The sequence below is a fragment of the Nyctereutes procyonoides genome, unplaced genomic scaffold, assembly GCF_905146905.1.
Source record: "Nyctereutes procyonoides isolate TBG_1078 unplaced genomic scaffold, NYPRO_anot_genome, whole genome shotgun sequence".
In the NCBI taxonomy this organism is placed as follows: Eukaryota; Metazoa; Chordata; class Mammalia; order Carnivora; family Canidae; genus Nyctereutes; species Nyctereutes procyonoides.
The window spans coordinates 34,885,240-34,903,483 of record NW_026575052.1 but is presented as its reverse complement, the minus strand read 5'-3'; the positions used below and the strand labels follow the sequence as shown (position 1 = coordinate 34,903,483).

Below are 18,244 nucleotides of genomic sequence, written 5' to 3'. Positions count from 1 at the left end.
CAAAGTGCGGTCATCAACTCCTTCATTACAGAGATAAGGACAAGGAGCCTCACAAAGGTTAAGTTACTTAAAAAGAAATATGTGATTCACATATAGGTGCCAAGAACTAATTTCTTGCCACACGCCCTCCCTCCCCCAGGAATGACAGGATCAGACACATAGTTTAGGGAAATTATTTCAGTAGCAACGCGCAGCACAGACTAGAGAGAAAAGAAATTGTGGACAGTTTAGGAGTGAAAAGAAATTGGGTGCCCTGTAATTTAGAATTCTTCTATTACTAAGATGTTTTATGTGTTAAAATTTTGACTTACTTTGATATGCCAGGTAGAATGTTAATTTGGCTACAGGAAATTGACTATCTTGGCAAGACAGAGTTTTCTGAATGAGAGAAAAAGAGTTTTCGTGCTAACACACATCAGTAACATACGTTGCCACGTAGGGCAGGTCGACTCTTTGCGGGGAAGGATGGTGAATCGTGTACGTCAGAACTAATTTCAACACCTGTGAATGGGCAAAGCAGTTTCTAAAAGAAAGTAAACTTCACTGAAACCTGTGCGTGTCATTTTTAAAATCACAATGAAGAGTCTATGATTTCCCTAAGAAAGTACACATTTCATTGTGTTGCCTACATAATGGTAAATGCTGACACATAACACTGTGGATAAATAGCTGAAATAGGCGACCATAAAACAGGAGAGGCAGGTTTTTGTTTGTGGAAGGCAGCCTCACCACTTTATCACTTGCGAACATTATGCCTAAAAATAAAAGAGCCTAACATAATAGTTGGCCTTCTCAATAATTACCTCAAAAGATTTCTGATGGAGCCCTGTTTTTCTCTAATACACTATCTGGATCGATCACCCAAGAAATTATCTCAACATTTTCTGTATCTCTATTTGTACATCATTGTACTCTGACAGTGATGTCATGTCTATTATCTCAATTTTTGCCCAGTTTAAACAGGCTGTCCATGTCTGGCTGTCTAGCTTAATGGCACAATTTAAGATTATTACACTCCGGTGCATTATTTTGAATTGGAAGAAGGTTAACATATCGATAACGCTGGTCTAAGTTTAAGGCATTTCCAATAAGGACTTTTTAAAAAATCACTTTCCCCCTCTTTCTTAAGCACCCCATGTTCATTACTAGACTTAAGTTTCATGAGGACGCAAGCTGTAATATTGTGTCCCCTAGAAAGTCAATACCATGTAGGTGCTCAAAACGCTTGCTCAAGTAATAAACCCACCAGTGACAGCAACTCAACTATAGCTGCAGCCGTGCAATACAAAGATCCCCGGGGCTGATGTGACGGCTCAGGACGCCTAGGCAATCGGCTCTGCAGGCGGGCCTTCCCCTGCTAGCTCCTTCCACGTTGATAAGCTCCAGGTTTCAGCCACAGGCCCTTCCCTCACACTCTGCACATCCCACCTGAGCACAGGGAGCCACTCCGTTACATCTGTAGAGGAACTCAAATGGTTGTCTCTGGCTCTGGCTTCTTTCCTAAGCTACAAATTTTCTCTCTTACTGCCTGTTAGAGGTTTCCATTCGTAGGTCTCACTATACCTCAACACGAACCCCAAATGGAAGTTCCCATCATATCCCCCTAAAACCTGCTCCTTCCCAGGTATTGCCTACATTAGTAAACTGCCCCACTGTGTTACAATACCCCACTTCCTGTCTTAACTGCTGCACTGATTCCTAGTGAGTTTACCATCAAAAATGTGTCTCCATGGGGCAGCCCGGGTGGCTTAGCGGTTTAGGGCCTGCCTTTGGCCCAGGGCGTGGTCTTGGAGACTGGGGATCGAGTCCCACGTCGGGCTCCCTGCATGGAGCCTGCTTCTCCCTCTGCCTGTGTCTCTGCCTCTCTCTCTCTCTCTGTCTCTCATGAATAAATAAATAAAATCTTTGAAAAAAAATGTATCTCCAATTCTATGTGCTTCCTTCCTTTCCTGATACCGTCCTTGAGGCATCATCATAACTTACCAGAAATTACTCTTAATGACTGTCTCCTAGCTAGCTCCCTTCCAATTTACTGTGCAGCTAGAGTGGTCTTTCCAAAATAAGAATCTCTTAAAACTCCTAAATGGCTTCCTACAGTCCTTGGGAAAATATCCAAATATCTGTCATGGCTTACAAGGTCCTTAAAGGGGTGGAAGCTACCTTGTAAATTAAACTGTAACACGGCAAGATGAATAAGCCCATTAGGGCTAGAAGAGCCCCACTGACCTGTCATCACTAGCTATCCCTTAATTAGCAAGTGACTTGTTTGTCCCTCAGTATCCTCATATAAAATTGAAATACTATTTTTTAAAATTCTATTTATTTATGAGAAACAGAGAGAGAGAGAGAGGCAGAGACATAGGCAGAGGGAGAAGCAGGCTCCATGCAGGGGGCCCAATGTGGGACTCAATCCCAGATCCCAGGACCACGCCCTGGGCCTAAGACAACCACTAAGCCGCCCAGGTGCCCCCTAAAATTGAAATGCTAATACTCATCTTCCAGTGTGGACCTGGATGGTAAAAGGAGATAAAACCCAATGTTGACACAGTATGCCACACATCTGATACATAGTACAAGCTATTTACACACCTGATACATTAGGAAATATTGGCTACTGTTATTAACTCTCTACTTAGTGTCCCACCTCTCTCCCATGCCTATTCTGAGTTCCGCCTATAGGGAGCATCCCTTATTTCCCCTTCTTACAGGTTGCCTCTAGCTTGACCCATCCAGCCTATCAGGTGCGTCTTGCTTTACCTGTCAGTCCCATCCATTACCTGGCTGCAATTTCCTCTCCTACCACTCCAAGCCTCCTGGAATTCTTCAGGACTCATCCTAAATGCCACGTCTTCCAAGAAGCCCATCCGGCCTCTCGCGTTCCTATGCGCTCTTGAAGGCTTCCAATGTTCCCCTGCCACACATACACCTGACTTCCCGGTCCTTCCTCTCCACTCCTAAATGCCCAGCTCCGTGTGAAGAGCAACTGTCCTGTTCCCCCAAGGCCTTCCCCCTGCCTCGCACATTGCCCAGCATGCAGTCAGTAGGCACTTTATTATTATTTTTTATTTTTTTTGTAGGCACTTTAAATAAAGATTGCTGTGTGTGTGCGGGAGGGTATCTCTCGTCTCTCACAAGCCCCCCCCCCCCCCGCGAACCTCCTCCCAAAATTGTAGTGGTTTGAAAAGCCCAATAGTCTTATAAGAGTGATCTGCAAAATATAGGTCAGAAAAGGCTGCAACGGGCACACCTGCGGCGGGGGGGGGGGGGGGGGCTCCGCGTGTGAGCCGCTGCCTTGGGCTCAGGTCGTGATCCCGGGGTGGGGGCGGGGGGGTCGTGGGTTCGAGTCCCGCATGGGGCTCCCCGGAGGGAGCCTGCATCTCCCTGTGTCTCTCATGGACACATGCAGTCTTTTCAAAAAGAGACAGGAAGAGGCTGCCACAGTGCAAACACCGCTCAATAATGCCGCGAAGGGCAGGTTGAAACAAAGGGAGGGCGGGAGGGCGGGCTTCTGAACCGCAGCACCTGAGTCGCTCCTACACTAAAGTGCATCGTGAAATCTCCAAGCTGTGCGGGGTGCGGGGAGGGATATAATTCTCCGACTAACTCCTGCAACCAGGGTTCCTCGGAAGACAGGGAGCAAACCTGGTTTAAGGAGACGCCCTCCCGACGCTCGTCCTTGCAGACGGGAGAGCTCCGGGGCGCTTACTTGGTAGGTAGGGCTCGCTTACGGTGACCCCCCCCGCCCCCACCCCCACCCACAGAACCGAGAGCTTGGAAGGACCCACAGGCGTCAAGGAGCGAGGCTGCTTTTGCAGATGCACGAAAAGCGGCGGGTGCAGGGCCACCCCGGAGCTCGGGGCACCAGGGAGCCCCGGGGGCCGGGCCTGCGCTGCCGCTGCAGCAATGCCTCCGGCTGCTCGGCTCCGTCGAGGGGCGCCGCCGGGATCCGGTCTTCAAGCCACGGCCGAGGTAAGCCAGCTGCCCCGGACCCCTGCACCCCCGCCCGCCGCCCCCCGCCGGGCCTACGGTTACAGCCCCCTCCCCCTCCCCCCTGCCCTCCATCCAGCGCAGCTGGAGCTCCGCGGCGCTGCAGGGACGCCGTTTCCGCCGCCCCTCCTTCCCTTCGCTGATTATTTTTGGAGGAGAAACTTTTTCCTGCAGACCAGACGAACCTGTTCAGGCTACGCCCCCCCCCCGCCCCGCCCGGCGCTCCCCCGCGACCCGAGCGCACCCCAACCTCCCCCGGCCCCGCTGCCTTGCTCGCCGCGACCTCGGGGCCCCGGCGCCGGGCTTCACCTGGGACGGCCATAGCGCTGGAAGACGGCAAGGAGGCGGGGGGAGGCGTCGCACGAGCCCTGGGCTTCCGAGAAGACCCGCCGCCCGCCTGCAGCGAGGCCCGCAAACGGCGAGGGCGGCCTCTTCCTCCGGCCGGCGCCGCGGGACCGCGGTGACAGTCCGGGAAGGCCGCTGGCAACAGCGGAACCCAAGTCCCGTCGATGCCGTTTCCGCGGGGGGAGGCCTATTGCAGAGCACACACGGTCCGAACCATTGCCGCCCGCTCCCGGGGGGGGGAGCGGAGGGGAGGAGTGAATAAGACCCGAGCCCGTTTACTGAGGTTAAACAACACCAAGGCTTAGAGATTGCTTTTTTCAAAAGGAGTACCACAGATTCAATTAATGTGTCGGTTCTTAGCGGTCTTTTCTTCCCCCCCTCCTCTGAGGCTATTGGAATCCCCCCTCCTCGGGATTAGCGGTGCTCAGGTCCAGGAGCGACATGGCGGCGCCCGTGAGGGACTAGTTTGGGGGGGAAAGGTAGTGGCTGGTGTCGCCGTCTTGGGGGCACTGACGCCCTGGAGCGCTCCGCGACCCCCCGAGAGAGGGAGCTGCGCTGGTAGGGGCGGCGGGAGGGGTCGGCCTTCCGGCCTCATTCGCAACCCGGAGCGGAGCCCCGAGGACCGGGCGGCATGAGCAACATCTACATCCAGGAGCCTCCCACCAACGGGAAGGTGAGGGCCTCGCCTGGGGCCGCGGGCTCCTCCGGGACCGCTCGGCAGCCGGGCGTCCCGTCCTCCGCATCCCCGGGCGCGGCCTCCCACACCATCTGCGCGCTCCGCCCCGCGGGTACGCGCCAGTCCTCGAGGCCACGTTCCCGCACCTCCCGGCCCGCGGCCCCACTTCTTGCTTCAGCCTGGCTCAGGCAGGCGTCCTCTAGGGCCCAGGGGGAAACAGAAGTACACTGAAAACTGGTTTGTTTTTATTTATATTTATTTGTTTATATTTTTATTTACGTTTTATTTATTTATATTTTATTTATATTTTTATTAATTTATATTTTATTTGTTTATATTTTATATTTGTTTATATTTATATTTATATTTATATTTTTATTAATTTATATTTTATTTGTTTATATTTTTATATTTTATTTATTTATATCTATATTTACTTATATTTATATTTATTTACGTTTTATTATATTTTATTTATTTTTATTTTTAACTTTTATTTTTTAATTTTTTATTTTTACTTATTTTTAATTTTTATTGATTTTTAGGTTTTAATTTTTAATTTTTATCGATTTTTAATTTTAATTTTATTTATTTTTATTTTCTATTTTTATTTGTAATTTTTAATTTTTTAATTAATTTTTGATTTATTTATTTTTAATGTTGATTTTTATTCATTTTTATTTTTTAATTTTTATTTTTTATTTTTTATTTATTTTCTATTATTTTTGATTTTTTAATTTTTATTTATTTTCTATATTTTTCTATTTTTATTTATAATTTTTAATTTTTTATTGATTTTTATTTTTAATTTTTATTCTTTTTTATTTTATTTTTTAATTTTAATTTTTATTACTTATTTTTAATTTTTATTCTATATTTTTGATTTTTGATTTTTAAATTTTTATTTTTATTTATTTTGATTTTGATTTTTTATTTTCTATTTTTTTTGGTTTTTTAATTTTTATTTATTTTCTATATTTTTCTATTTTTATTTATAATTTTTTATTTTTTGATTTTTATTTTTAATTTTAATTTTTTATTTTTTAATTTTAATTTTTATTACTTATTTTTAATTTTTATTCTATATTTTTGATTTTTGATTTTTAAATTTTTATTTTTATTTATTTTTATTTTTTCTATTTTTATTTTTGGTTTTTTAATTTTTATTTATTTTTTATATTTATTTACTATGTTTATTTTTTATATTTATTTAGCTATCTATCTATTTTTGGTTTACTTGGGAACTACTCTTTCTCTATTCCTTCTACAATCTTTTATTGAACGCCTGGTGGTAGCCTTGGGCCCTGTACTAGGTGCTGGGGCTGCAGTGAAGGATGAAGGTGTAGTGGTCGCCCTGGAGGAGCTCACGGTTTTGTTTGGGAGGCAGGCATGTAAAGAAAAAACTTTGTGATGCGTCTGGTAGGCACGCTTGTGGTGAGAGGAGGCTAGTGGTATGGGAGCACTAAAGAGGGAGCAACTGCGGGAGGCAGGAAAGCTTCATGGATGAGGGATTTTTTTTTAGAGCTGGCTTAAAACACGAGATGACTGTCAGAGAAAGCAGAGAATGGGAAATGTGCCTACATTAGAATGGGAGCATGATTTCCTGATTTTTTTTAAGATTTTATTTATTCATGAGAGACCCAGAGAGAGAGAGAGAGAGAGAGAGAGGCAGAGACACAGGCAGAGGGAGAAACCGGCTTCATGTGGGGAGCCAGACATGGGACTCGAACCCAGGACCCTGGGGTCACTGACCTGAGCCGAAGGCAGATGCTCAACCGCTGAGCCACCCAGGTGTCCCCGCAATTAAAACTTCACTTAAATATACTAGTTACTATATGTACATATATATGAACATTCAGGATAACAAATGTTTTCCTGTTCTCCCTTAGAAGAAAAACAAACTGACTTTTTAAAAAGAATTGATGAGAATCCAGAGAAATACTTCATTTATTTATTTATTTATTTATTTTAAGATTTTATTTATTTATTCATGAGAGACACACAGAGGCAGAGACTCAGGCAGAGGGAGAAGCAGGCTCCTTGCAGGCAGCCCGATGCAGGACTTGATCCCGGGACTCCTGGATCACGCCCTGGGCCAAAGGCAGATGCTCAACCGCTGAGCCACCCAGATGTCCCCTGATATCTTGATTGATTTAATGGCCATGGTATGTCAATTCCCATGGAAGATTTTTATATGCAGTGTGAGTCAGAGGAGTCAGTCATGGAATCAGTATCACCTGAATTCTTAAACTGAGGGCTAGTCTGTATCATGTAGACAACACCATGAAGCAGCATACTGGAGAAAATAGTGGAGCTGAAAGTACATAGTTGAGGAGGGGTAGACTAAATTCACATCAGATACAATGCTGTCGCATGATTGCATCATAGTTCATGCAATTTTCTGTTGGTCGACATTTTGTAATACAGGGAAGGCATTTTGAAAACAAAACCAATAATGTTGTCATTGATAGCCCCAGCACAAACTTCACTGGGTATTTTGAGCAATTCTTCTAATTCTTTGTTGTCTAAACTTCGCCTGCCTCCTCACCCCTAACCTCGCATCATTGTGAAAACTCAGAACACCTCCTTCATATTTCTAAGTGTTCTTTTTTTTTTTTTTTTAAAGAATTTATTTATTTACTCATGAGAGAGAGAGGCAGAGACACAGGCAGAGGGAGAAGCAGGCTCCATGCAGCCTTCTCTTAAAGTATTAAGCATCAGTGAGTTCGAGGTTATAGTGTTGCTGGTCAAGGGAAGATTTAGTGCTTTACCCTGGAGGATGATTTGACATGGTCATAAAGAGGAAAAGCTTTAACAGAGATACATGCCTGAACAGGACAACTTTTATTGAGCAACTAGCACGGACCAATCTCTATGCTAGATTTTAGGGATATGAGAAAAAGAAAATCCAGCATTGTTCCTATTATCATGGAATCAGTGGGGTGAAATATACATTCACCAAGTAATCATGCAATAAGTACATGCAAACTGTGATATACGCTGTCCTTCTGAAACAGAATTGGGCTTACAGAGAATATCAGGCATAGCCAAAGTTTTCCTTCAAAAACAACTGGGGACTTTTTTTTTCCAGCATAAGACCAATTAAAGATATTGAAGTTTCAAAGTTCTGTACCATGGAGAGCACCTGGAAAGAATTTAAAGAGATATAATAACAAATTTGCTCAGTGAATGCTTAGTGTCTATGCTGTCTAATGATACATTAGGTATTAAAAGAATAAGGAGACATTCAGAATATATGGGACAAATTCCTCCCTTCAAAGAGCTTAGTATCAACTGGGAAGTAACTGACACATTGTATCAGTGGCAGACTCCTGGCCATTGTCTATAAATGTGCTGTGTTTTAGAGTTACTGTGGCCCCTCTGAAGATGAAGCACAGAAATACACCACCTGACAGAAATGTCATTATACAGTCAGCATGAAATTTCCATACTATGATCACTCAATTTATATCACATTAATATATTTATTCTTAAGAAACATTTTATTATCAAACTATTGTCTTATTTAGGAGCTTTGGAAAAAGGAGCCACTTATACCTGACAAAGTAGTGTTGGCCAATAGAAGTGCATAGAGGAGGGATATGCCTTTTTTTAAAAAAATTCTTTATTTAAATTGAATTTAGTTAACATATACTGTGTTATTAGTTTCAGCAGTAGAATTTAATGATCCATCAGTCTTATGTAACATCCAGTGCTCATTACATCACATGCTCTCCTTAATGTCAATCACCCAATTATCCCTTCACCCACTCACCTCCCCTCCAGCGGCCCTCAATCTGTTTCCTTAGAGGTCAGCATCTCAGGGTTGGCCTTCCTCTCTATTTTCATCTAATTTTGTTTTTCTTCCCTTGCCCTATGTTCATCTGGTTTGTTTCTTAAATTCACAAATGAGTGAAATCATCTGGTGTTTGTCTTTCTCTGACTTATTTCACTAATTCCATACACGGTGTTGCAGATGGCAAGATTTCACTTTTTGATGGCTGAGTAATATTCCGTTGTATAAATATGCCACATCTTTTTTTATCCATTCATCTGTCGATGGAATCTGGACTTTTTCCACATTATGGCTTTCATGGACTTTGCTGCTAAACATTGGGGTGCATGTGCCCCTTTGAACCACCATGTAGGTATTCTTTGGATAAATACCTAGTAGTGCAATTGCTGGGTTGTAGGATAGCTCGATTTTTAACTTTTTGAGGAACCTCCATACTGTTCCCGAGTGGCTGCACCAGTTTGCATTCCCACCAACAGTGCAAGAGGGTTTCCCTTTCTCCACATCCTCTGCAGCATCAGTTGTTTCCTGTCTTGTTAATTTTAGCCACTCTGACCAGTGTGAGGTGGTATCTCATTGTGGTTTTGATTTGTATTTCCTTGATACCCAGTGATGTTGAGCTTTTTTTCAAGTGTAACCATTTGTATCTCATCTTTGGAGAAATGTCTGTTAATGTCTTCTGCCCATTTTATGACTGGATTGTTTGTCTTTTGGGTGTTGAGTTTGTTAAGTTCCTTAAAGATATTGGATACTAGCTCTTAATAAGACATTTACAAATATCTTCTCCAATACCATTGCCTTAGAGTTTTGTTTTCTGTTTCCTTTGCTGTGCGAATGCTTTTTATCTTGATAAAGTCCTAATAGTTCAATTTTGCTCTTGTTTCTCTTGCCTTTGGAGATGTGTCTAGCAAAAAGTTGCTGCGGCCGAGGTCAAAGAGGTTGCCTCCTGTGTTCTCCTCTAGGATTTTGATGGATTCTGTCCCACATTTAAGCTTTTCATTCATTTTGAGTTTATTTTTGTATATGGTGTAAGAGAGTGGTCCAGTTTCATTCTTCTGCAGGTAGCTATCCAATTTTCCCAACACCATTTGCTGAAGAGACTTTTTTCCATTAGATATTCTTTCCTGTTTTGTCAAAGATTAGTTCCCCGCATGTGCCTTCTTTTTTAATTCAATATCTCATCAGTGGAAAGATTAAGAAAGTCTGGTAAGCAAGGTAGCCCAACCAATTATGCATTCCTTTTACTAGATGTAAGTTTACTGTGGCCAAAAAAATTATATAAGAATAATAACTACAATAGTAATAACTACCATTTTTTGAGCATTTACTATTTGTCAAGTACTGTTCAAAAGCTATGTATAGTAAATCATTTTGTCCTCACAACAAACCCATGAGGATATTTTGTCCCTGTTTTTAGATAAGAAAGTTGAGTCACAGGTATGTTAAATATCATGTCCGAAGTAAGAAAAGCTACCTTACCCTTTGTAAGTGAAAGGGTCAGTATTGGTATTTGAGCAACATGATTCCCTAGTCTGTAAAGGAAGGGATGATGTACATTAGTTTGTTCCTTAGAGCAGTGGCTTCTAAACAGTGAATGCACACTTTAGGGACTGAGCAAAACCATCCATGAAATGCAGGAAGAAAAATTATGTATTATATATATATTCTTCTGGTTGTATTTATTTTTTCCTTACTTGTTTAAATGTAATGTTTTATATATATAAAGGAACATATAGGGCAGCCCTGGTGGTTTAGCAGCTTAGTGCTGCCTTCAGGTGTGATCCTAGAGACCTGGAATTGAGTCCCACGTCGGGCTCCCTGCATGGAGCCTGCTTCTCCCTCTGCCTGTGTCTCTGCCTCTTTCTCTCTCTGAATTATACTAAAAACTACCTTTAAAAGGGTGAATTGTTTGGTATGTGAATTCTATCTCAGTATATATTATATATCTCAGAGTATTTTTTTTAGTTTCATTATACTACTAGTAAAGAAGATTCAGAATTATTTAAAAATACTGTTTTTATGTAATCCTTTGAAATATTTATCTTCTCCCAATTCTTACATCCCCCCCTGCCCACTTCCCTTTTCTTCTTTGCTGATAGGAATGCATGCTTTGAAAAAGCTGGAATTACTGTATTAGAGTTGCAAGGAAGAGAAGACATGTCTAGGTTCCCTTTGACAGTGACATTTTATTTCAGGTCTACAAGGTGATAATAGGTAGGACAGGATATTATCTTTTTAAATATACTGTACTTTTAGGATTGAGATATATAACTGGTTTTCATGCAGAATAAGGAGGTGTTACCCAGGTTTCTAGATACAATCTAGGGAGTTACTCAGCCACTCATTTAACATCCCAGACATATACCTCTCAAGAAAATGAGAAACCAGGTGGGTTGGTTTGTCACAATAGAGTATTTCTTTTTCTTTTCTTTTAAGATTTTATTTATTTACTTGAGAGAGAGACACCACCCACATGAGCCAGGAGAGGGAGAAGCAGACTCCCCGTTGAGTGGGTAGTGGGTAGCCCGGATGAAGGGCTCAATCCCAGGACCTTGAGATCATGGCCTGAGCTGAAGGCAGCCACCCAGGCACCCCCATGATAGAGTATTTCTTTTGGGCACTGTTTTCATGCCAAGCCAAGTTAGAAGTCCTTACCTTCATGGGCTGGTAAAACAGAGGCTAGCAACGGATTCCAGTGTAGATGGTGATTTTTGTGACATACCATTTTAGTAACATGCAACCTAAAATTAGATTAAGAAGTTTCATTGTAAATTAGGAATGGCATGATTTGTTGTGGGGTTGTTTTTTGTTTTTGTTTTTTTGAGATAGAGTGCATGAGGGCTGGGGTTGGGAAGAGAGAGAGAGAGAGAGAGAGAATCTTAAGCTGACTCCCCACTTAGCACGGAGCCCAACAAGGGTCTCCATCGCATGACCATGAGATCATGACCTGAGCCAAAATTAGGAGTCAGGCACTTAACTGACTAAGCTATCCAGGTGCTCCAGGAATGGCATGGTTTTGGATGAGAAAGTGGAGTGTTTTGTATATAAAAAAAAATTGTAAAATTGTCTTATAGTGTCAAAATTTCATGGGTTCATTCTTTAACTTCTTAATTTGCTATGTCAATTTTATTGGAAGAAAAGTTGCAAAAAAATTAAAGCAAGTTTAAATGATTTTTAAGTAAGTTTTTCTGATTGAAACAAAAGTATATGCTATTTTTTTTCTTAAATCCTAAATTGGGTTGTGTAAGTTCTTTATATATTTTAGATATTAACCCCTTATCAGATACATCATTTGCAGATACCTTCTTCCATTCATTAGGTTGCCTTTTCTTTTTGCTGGTGGTTACCTTTTCTGTCCAGAGCTTTTTATTTTGGTGTAGTCCCAATAGTTCTTTTTGCTTTTGTTGCCCTTGCTGGAAGAGTTATATCTATAAAAATGTCACTAAGACCAGTGTCAAACTACTGTCTTTTCTTCTAGGAGTTTTATGGTTTCGGGTCTCACATTTAAGGTTTTAATCCATTTTGAGTTTATTTTTATGTACGGTGTAAGAAAAGTGGTCCAGTTTCATTCTTTTGCATGTAACTATCCAGTTTTCCCAACACCAGCTGTTGAAGAGACTGTCTTTTTTCCTGTTGTACTTTGTAAATTTTTTGAGTATAACAAGAAAAGCCCAGCAAAGTTTTTAATTTTAACTCTAAAATTGAAAACTCATTAATGGGGCAGCCTGGGTGGCTCAGCGGTTTAGCACCGCCTTCAGCCCAGGGCCTGATCCTGGAGACCCGGGATCTAGTCCCATGTCAGGCCCCCTGCATGGAGCCTGCTTCTCCCTCTGCCTGTGTCTCTGCCTCTCTCTCTCTCTCTCTCTCCCCCTCTCTCTCATGAATAAATACATAAATAAAATCTTTAAAAAAAAAAACTCCTCAATGAATCTTTCAAATTGAGTAGTCTTTCAACTAATTTTCAAGCCAAAATTATAATTTAATGTAATGATGTTGTATTCTTCCTACAGGTTTTATTGAAAACTACAGCTGGAGATATTGACATAGAGTTGTGGTCAAAAGAAGCTCCTAAAGCTTGCAGGAATTTCATTCAGCTTTGTTTGGAAGGTAATTATAACTTTTGAGTTTTATTCTGTAGGAGAAATTTTGTTAAACTGAATTTTCCCACAATATTGAAGCTTGCTGTTAAATGGTGACGAATGATAGGAGTTGACCTCTTGTGTCAGGAAATAGAGGATATAAAAGATTGTCTTTCAAATAAATCTATGTATCTTTAGCAGGGAAATTTATCTCACCAATAAAACTTTGTTCCTTTTTGATCTTTTTGTTTATTCCCCACTTCTTTCTTTCATCCTCTAAGTAAGGATACTCCCTAAGATTGCCTTGAGTTCTCCATTGTCTTTACTCTTTAGTTGTTACTTCTATCCAAATAACTATGATATTTAGAATTCCACCCATTTCCTCTCTACTTACTCTAATTTACATATCAAAGTGCCTAGTTGACTTTTTTACTCCAATCTTCCTCTGTCAACTGTAACTAAACCAGACTGCCTTGACTTTGATCTACATGATGGGGTTGTCTTTTACCTGGTCTTTCTCTGTCACCTTTAATCTATTTATCCTCTTTTATATTCATCTGGTAGCTGAATCCTCAGATGGCTTGGCTTCCTAGCTTTCCAGCCTTGTTTTTCATTACACTAAATAAAAGTTTCAGTTGACTGTTTTCATTTCCTAAGCAGTTCCTTCCCATTTCCACTTTCACACCTACCCTCTTATCTTCCTTCATATCCTCAGTCTCCTTTTTGAAATACTTTCTTTCTTTCTTTACTGTTTAAGTCTATCCACTTTTTAGTCTCTATCCAGAATTCCACCTTCTCCACGAAGCTTTCCATCCAGAATTCACTGATTCCTATCAATGTCTTAAGTATGATTTTAGACTGAGTCATGAAGTGACTATTTTTCTTTCAATAAACTTTACAGAATTATACATCCACCTGAGTGTTTTCTCCTTCAAGATATTCTCTTATATAACTAAACATTTTAAACATTTTTGTAACTTGTTAGCTTTTAGAATACATGGCATATGGTTTTGAATATACCCAATGGTGGCAAATCATTATCTTTCTAAGTTCTATCTGATTTGTAGAGACAGACAAGGTTAATCAGGTATCAGAAAGCAGTGTTTTGAGTCAAAAGCAAGGTGTGAAAGAGAATCCAGTATAATCAATAGGAGGGTACAGCAAGAGCTCTCCAAATAGGTAATAATTACAAAAATAATTACCAGAGGAAGATTTAAAATATAAAAATACATAGCCTCCCCCCCCCCCCGAAAAAAAAATGCCGAGAGAGAGAGAGACATCTGCGAAGACCATTATTGATAATTGCTATGGCAGGCAGGAAGGAAATTGAGTCAGACAGGTAGTACAGTCAGAAAAGCCTCAAATAACTATCAACAGAACCAAGAAACACAGTAGACATAGAAAAGTCAGACTTGTTTCTGGAAAGAAGTTTTGAAGACTCAAAGCTCAAATTTTACAGGGGAAGAGTGAAAGTACAAAAACATTAGAAAGAATGAATGGTAATTAATAATCCATGACCAGGTGAATGGAAGAAACAGAAAACATCTGGATATAATATGATAGTGAAGAAGAAATAAAGTCCTTAAGTTAGGTCATGGTGGAACTTATTTAGAACAACAAAAAATTATTCCCCTATTTATAAGAATACAAGGAGAAAGAAAAAAGAGTAGTAAAACCATTAGAAAAATAACTAGAACAATTCTTTTAATTGATCAAGTGAAAGATAGAATTATTACTGCAAAGTCTAACAAACCTGAGAAAGACTAATTTAAATGAAGATACGCCCAAATAAAGTCAGTTTTAAAAATGTAACTTAGAGAACCCCATTTTAATTCACTAATTCTATGATTTAAACAAGTCATGATATTTCTAGATCTTGTAACAACATATCAGTATTTTCTTCAAAAAGGGATGATTTCCAGAATTAAAAAGGAAAGGAGTAAAAACCAGGAAGGTGGAGCATGACATAAATATGCCAATTAAAGGGAAGTTTTTAGTCTTTATTTTTTTTAGACTTATTGAGGTATTATAGACAAATAAAAATTGTATATATTTAGGTTGTACAACATGATTTTTAAAGATGTACAATGTGGTGATTCAAGATATATATATATATACTGAGAAATGGTTATCCAAATGAAGTAATGCATCCATCACCTCACATAGTTACCTTGTGAGTGTGTGTATGTGGTGAAAACACTTAGCAAATTTCAAGTATACTATACAGTACTTTTAACTATAATCACCATGCTTTTTTCCTCTGAAGTATGAGGAAGGAGTAAAATTCTAGGCTGGCAAAACAAAGTGGGAAGCAGAAATATTTAACAAAAAACAAAAAGGCTAGGGGATGCCTGGGTGGTTGAGCGTCGGCCTTTGGCTCAGGGCATGATCCTGGGATCCAGAATCGAGTCCCACATTGGGCTCCTTGAAGACAGCCTGCTTCTCCCTCTGCCTTTGTCTCTGCTTCTCTCTGTATTTCTCATGAATAAATAAGTAAAATCTTTAAAAAAAAAAAGTGGCTAAAATAAATAGGGCAGACAGATAACTGTGAGTTTTAAATAAATATTTATAAAATTAAACATAAGCACCAGATTCTGGAAGAAATACACATAAACCACATAAAAATGCATATGTAAATTCCTATATTGTACTTGGCAGAAATACAATTAGACAAAGTATATTATGAGACACATATATTGTACTGCCAGAAATACAAATATAATGGAAAATGCCAGAACCACAGCAGCCAAATAGGAAATTTCATATTTAAGGTACATGAAAATATCTTTCTTCAATTCAGGAAAATTCAGGAGGGTGCTATGAACACACATAATGAAATTATAAAGCCTTTCTTCAAAATCCTTATGGGACTGATACATAAATATTTAAGAAGTCAAATAAACATTGCATGCAGCAGAATCTATTACAGTACATAGTAAACTTTAAGGACAACCATAATGCATAGTTTAGCAGTATTATTAAGTCACATGGAAATAGATATGAATATGGAATTTTGTGGAAATTTGAAATTTTAGCTCTGGTAGAGTGCAAAATCATGGTGTAGAGGAATTATAGAAAGTTCCTACTCAGTATATATAGTATTGTAATTTCATTCATCTAACAGGAATACAATTAGGAAAATTTAAAAAAAAAGCTAACTTTAATAAAAATATATAAAAATAAAATAAAATAGCTTAAAGTAAAAAGCCAGTATCACTGAAGGGCTTAAGAGGAAATAGGAAAATGAAGATGGGTAATTTTAAAATTTGAAAGCACAAGTAATAAAGATGTCTTTCATGTTCCCCTTTCCTCACATCTAATGGATTACTGAGCCCCTGCTTCCTGGAGGATTCTTAAATATATGCACCTCAATATAATCCACAGTCAGGTTTTACTTTAAGGACAAGAAGTTGCTCCCTCTCACTCAGCCATGTCGCTTCCATTCCATTCTCCATACTGGGAGTTTGAGTGATCTTTGAAAAAAGCAGATCTGATTTAAAAAAAAAAAATGTCAATTGGCTGTATATTATGGACCTAACAGATTATTAATCACTTTCTGATATAGACTGGGATATGTTTTATATTTAAATTTCTAGAATTTAAGTGAAAATACTACAGTTTGATGTCACATTTGTGTTGAATTTAAAATTTATAGATTACCTCCACATTATCTTAATCTTCAGAACAACACTGTGAGTTAATTTAAAATATTAATTTTATAATAAGAAAATTATATGTACAGCATGGTGGACAATAGTTAATAGTACTGTATTGTGTATTTGGAAGTTGCTAAGAATGTAGATCTTGTTCTCATGACAAGAAAAAGGAATTCGTAACTATGTGAGGTGCTAGATGTTGATGAGACTTACTGTGGTAAACGTTGCACAACATATATAAATATTGAATCATTATGTTGTACACCTGAAACCAATATAATGTTAAATGTCAATTACATTTCAATTTTTTAAAAAGGGTGGGAAAAATTCTGTTTAAGGCTACCCAGCCAAGAGGCAAAACTCAGCACTCCTGACTGTTACATAGTGTCAGCCTGAGTAAATGGTTACTTAAGGATACAGGAGGGATACTTTCAGACTCAGTTTTTACAGTTTCTCTTTGTAACCAAGGAGCACTTGTTTGCACTGGGAATCTCTTGCCAGTGTAGCTTTAAAGTATGGATTTGGGGAAGCTGAGGTGGCTTGGTGGTTGAGCGTCAGCCTTCATTCAGCTCAGGGCATGGTCCTGGGGTTCTAGGATTGAGTCCCACATTGGGCTTCCTGCAGGGAGCCTGCTTCTCCCTCTGCCTATATCTCTGTCTCTCTCTCTGTGTTTCTCATGATTACAGAAATAAAATCTTTAAAAAAAAATTAAAGTATGGATTTTATATCCAATTATACCTTGCAAGTGTAAATAATTATGAAGGTGCCTGCAAGTTATTGTATTCTAGTACTTTATGAATTATGATAAACCATAGTCTTGTTTTGATTCATAAAGTAGGCACTTGACTAGTATTTGTCTTAAAATGAATTAGGTTATGTTTAGGTACGAGTAAGAGAAGACCCAGTTCAATATTATTTACATAATAAAGACATTTATAATCCCATATGACAAGAAATCTGTTGTCAGGCAGTTCTGCAGCTCAGTGAAGCTTTCAGGAAACTACTTTTTCCATCTTTCTGTTTTGCAGTCCTAAGCACGTTGACCAAACTAGGACTACACTCAGTAATCAACTCCACTTCAGTCCACTCTGTTGCTACCTGTTATTTGTTTCTTTGTTTTTACAACAATGATAATAGGTCTTGTTTATTCAGCATTTCCTTCAGGGCTACACATATGTTCTACATATACTTTCCTCTTATACTTATTTCATTAATTAATGTAAGTTCAAAACTAACTTGATTGAAATAAAATAATTTCTTTCATTCAAGTGATCTTTTATAAAAAGGTGAAATTCACATAATATGAAAGTAGCCTTTTCAGACAATTCAGTGATATTTAGTATATTCACCATGTTATGCAACCAGCCCCTCTTATTAATTTCAAAACATTACACCAAAACAAAACACTCACTAAACAGTCATTCCCATCTTCCAGCAAGCACACAATCTGTTTTCCATCTCTACAGATTTACCTCTTCTAGATGTTTCATATAAATGGAATTATATAATATGTAACTTTGTGTCTGTCTTCTTTCACAAAGCATATTTTTGAGGTTCTTCTATGTCTCAGTGTATATCAGTACTTCATTCTCTCCTTTGGCTCAGTAATATTACATTGTATGTATATATCTGATTTTGTTTATCCATTCACAGACTGATGGACATTTGTTTCTACCTTTTAGCGGTTGCAAATAGTGCTGCTGTGACA

General features: G+C 39.5%; 2 protein-coding genes across 2 annotated transcripts in view; one reads left to right on the top strand and one right to left on the bottom strand.

Moving 5' to 3' along the window:
- SREK1IP1 (SREK1 interacting protein 1) overlaps positions 1–4,927 on the bottom strand; it is a 52,883-nt gene extending 47,956 nt beyond the window's left edge. Inside the window, exons 1-2 of the mRNA XM_055332651.1 lie at positions 4,847–4,927; positions 4,297–4,519 (exon numbers count right to left, since the gene is read on the bottom strand). Of these exons, the coding sequence (XP_055188626.1) occupies positions 4,297–4,519; positions 4,847–4,927 (304 nt within the window). The remainder of the gene's footprint in view (positions 1–4,296; positions 4,520–4,846) is intronic.
- Positions 4,769–18,244, top strand: part of CWC27 (CWC27 spliceosome associated cyclophilin) — a 194,801-nt gene continuing 181,325 nt past the window's right edge. Inside the window, exons 1-2 of the mRNA XM_055331789.1 lie at positions 4,769–5,005; positions 12,812–12,908. Of these exons, the coding sequence (XP_055187764.1) occupies positions 4,964–5,005; positions 12,812–12,908 (139 nt within the window). The 5' untranslated portion in view covers positions 4,769–4,963. The remainder of the gene's footprint in view (positions 5,006–12,811; positions 12,909–18,244) is intronic.